The 3,097-nt window shown below is 38.6% G+C and overlaps 1 protein-coding gene across 1 annotated transcript; it reads right to left on the bottom strand.

Moving 5' to 3' along the window:
- Window positions 1-678: 678 nt before the first annotated feature.
- On the bottom strand, window positions 679-2,617 carry LOC121445573. The gene is made up of 2 exons (XM_041647711.1): window positions 2,589-2,617; window positions 679-1,351 (listed from the first exon to the last, which is right to left on the bottom strand). Exons 1-2 carry the CDS (start codon window positions 2,615-2,617, stop codon window positions 679-681), a joined length of 702 nt encoding a protein of 233 aa, XP_041503645.1.
- Between the last annotated feature and the right edge of the window lie 480 nt (window positions 2,618-3,097).

Here is a 3,097-nt window from a genome sequence, read left to right on the forward strand (position 1 = left end):
GGGTATATTTGAAGTTAGTGAGATTGCCCAGTGGCTATGTAAGCTTGCCATCAAGCTTAATATGAGTTTGAACCCAGTGTTTCAGAAGGTAAAAACAAGAAATACAACTCGGGCAAGCAGCCCTCTGATCTTCACACCACATTTTCTGTGAGAGCACACTGGGAATGCTTGGCAATTTGGAATATTAACAAACAGGAAGATATGTCTGACTGTCCAGCGTTCAGTATAGTCTTCATACTCCATGACAAAGGCACACACTGTCTGCAGAGCCAACACTATGAAGTCCAGCTCTGCCTTCAGGAGACCCGAGATTCAGAGGGTCTCCAGATAAAATGGTGTTTACTTTTCTGTTTATGTGTCAGTTTCCTTACAACCTTCTTTCACTTGATATTTATCTTGTGATAAATGTTTTTGCAACATGCATTTCACCATTACTTTTGCTTGCTACTGCTTGTCAGAAATATCTGAACGCATGATCATGGCCTTCAGAGATTGGGATATGAAAATATCCAAAGAAAGAAACAAGTTAGACAGAGGAAGAAGTCATTTAGACAGACCAAGAGAATCCATTTGATGCTTTATTTAGAACAAGTTGGGAACTACAGGAGTTTTGTATGTCAATAGGAAACTCTTTCTAGGAACCTTCTGACAGATGTTGTAAATGTAGGAGTCCTCACTTCAGATTTCCTGATCAGCCACAATAGAAGCACACTTGGCCTTCACTTGATTCTGTAGTTTCAAAGAGTTCATCTCAGATAGAAAGAATATCACACCAATGAGTGAAATGGTGGTCATCAGTACCCCTACTGGGAACACAGCAGTATAGTGTTTGCTTATTAAGGCTTCTTTTTTAACTGGAAAGTCAGGTGGAAAGTCAAGAGTGGTTTGGCCATAATGATCTACAAAGTGGTTCCAGCTCACAGAAACAAATGTGAAGATGCTGCTAACATACAAAACAAAGGCAGCAACCTTGTAGCAATATATCTGCATCTCAATAAATGGGTCTTTCATACAGCCAATCTTATTGGCAATTGACCCGAAAATCAGAACTACAGGCTTCATCAAAACAGTCCACATTATCAGGGTTTGTGCGTACTGAAATTCGGGTGAAATGGTCCATGTGGAATTGATAGGGGTGTGCACCAGAATCTTGGTTACAGTCCCTGAGACGTTAAACTCTTGAGGGTAATAAGCTTCCCACAATCCTAGGGACACAAATTGTACAATCTTGTCATCGAATTCCCACAGGCGCCAGGATTGGCTTCTTGCAATGATTGTTTCAAACACCAAAGCTGATAGGCTGCAAAGGAGGCCACTCAACTTGAAGAAGCACTCCTTCGCATTGGCAAATCTGAAGATGAAATTCAACAAGTATATGGTCAAGTCAGGAACACAAAGGACAGTGGAAAACAAAATGAGACATGGTTTACAGAGTAATAAGTTCTCATACCTTGTCCTTGCTGTCACATAAAGTTGTATTTAAATAATATACTTATGGCCAAAGTTCCCTCTATAAGAGGTTTTGATTAGCAATTTCACTGTATCTATCAAATGCTGAAATGTGCAGATTTTTAACTAAACATTTAATGCTCGGAATTAATAGTGAATAAAGATTACAATGTTTACAACACAATGATGTTTAATTAATCAGTCTTTACAATACATAAAAAAGAAAAAATAGCTTAAATGAGAGGTATAGGCAGAAGAAAGCACAAATATCTATAAATTATGGTAGTGAACTTATACAAATTTAATTCACCTATATTGTCTGCTATATTTGTAAATGTGTATGCTAGTGTACGTGTCATGGGAAAACATATTTGAAAACCTAAATTCTTATTATGTGACCAAAATTAAAATCTGTATGTGAAACATGAGCCCTCATGGATATTTCAATCATTTCTTATAAATTACTCAAACATACACATTAGAAAATGATCTTCATTTCATTGCTGAATATGAAGTATCCCAACTGTCTTATGTGAGCAACTATCTTCTCCAGCACCAAATTAATACTCTACATTTACTGTATGCACCAATATATTTAGATCACTTCTTGGTTCATATCTTTGGATGCAGGCTTAATGTTCATGAATAACTATGCCCTGAAGGATGTCACTGTGTTCATGAGCAGAAAGCAAGTTCAGGCATGTACATGATAACATTGCCACCTACAATGCAGAAGGTTTGAGTGGCCTACAAACTGTATCACTTTGCCAGGAAAATTTCCTTACCCGCTCCCCATTACTCCACATTCTCTGTGGAATGTACTTCCTAACGGGGTAAAGGCAGTAGCTCTACTAAATTGGGAAGTCACATCAGCAAGGTGACTTTAAAATCTAGTATGAATTGAGTAACACCCTACCCATGCCCTCTTCCTTGTTAAGGCAGATCTGAGCCTTTTGACGTCAGAATCAGTGAGTTTTGAAGCACAACCAGAATCAGGGTGGAAAATTCTGTTGTGCAAGACAAATGAGCTAGCATGGCAAGATTTAGTTTTGCCCATGTCTGAAACCCATGGAGGAGGTGCTTATGCTTCATAAAGATCCAATTTGAAACCCTCCATGAAGCTCATCTTAAGCTTTTACCTTTGTTTATCCAGGAGGAAGAGATCCATTTGAGGAATGTCGCGATCATAAATATCTTCAAAATAGCAGGAAATGTTGGACAGGGAGTCGCACAAGAGTTGAATCACCTTCAGTAAAAGAAGTTCTGTTAGGCAGATATTTCAGCTCAGAATGGTGTCTCACCATCAACCCCTGGTTCACACAAACCAACCCCTTCCTCTGCTTTGCTTAGTTGAAGCCTCATTTATACACCCTTCAGGGATATTAGCCCATCTGATAGTCCTGACCCTCCAATGAGATTCACGCAATCATTACCCCATTAAATAAACAGAAAAAACCACAGAAAGTCTAATTCACATACTCAGTTTCAGGAAACTACAAATGTATAAAGGTCAATACAGGCTACAGAGCCTTCACAGCTACACAGGGATTCCCAGTACTTATATTCAGTAGGATTTACTGACATAGAAATGATAGCAACAAAGAGTTGAATCTTAGGTCATTGACTTCTTTGACCTTCTATGTCTCCT

The sequence above is a fragment of the Microtus oregoni genome, unplaced genomic scaffold (genome assembly GCF_018167655.1).
Source record: "Microtus oregoni isolate MIOR12 unplaced genomic scaffold, Mior012 000210F_ref0000141, whole genome shotgun sequence".
In the NCBI taxonomy this organism is placed as follows: domain Eukaryota; kingdom Metazoa; phylum Chordata; class Mammalia; order Rodentia; family Cricetidae; genus Microtus; species Microtus oregoni.

What these genes read in the sequence shown, in the direction of transcription:
- LOC121445573 (XM_041647711.1), bottom strand. Translation starts at nt 2,617, where the DNA reads ATGGATCTCTTCCTCCTGGATAAACAAAG. An exon ending in TTCCTCCTGGATAAACAAAG is followed by an intron (nt 1,352 to 2,588) that starts GTAAAAGCTTAA and finishes TTTCATCTTCAG; the next exon opens with ATTTGCCAATGCGAAGGAGT.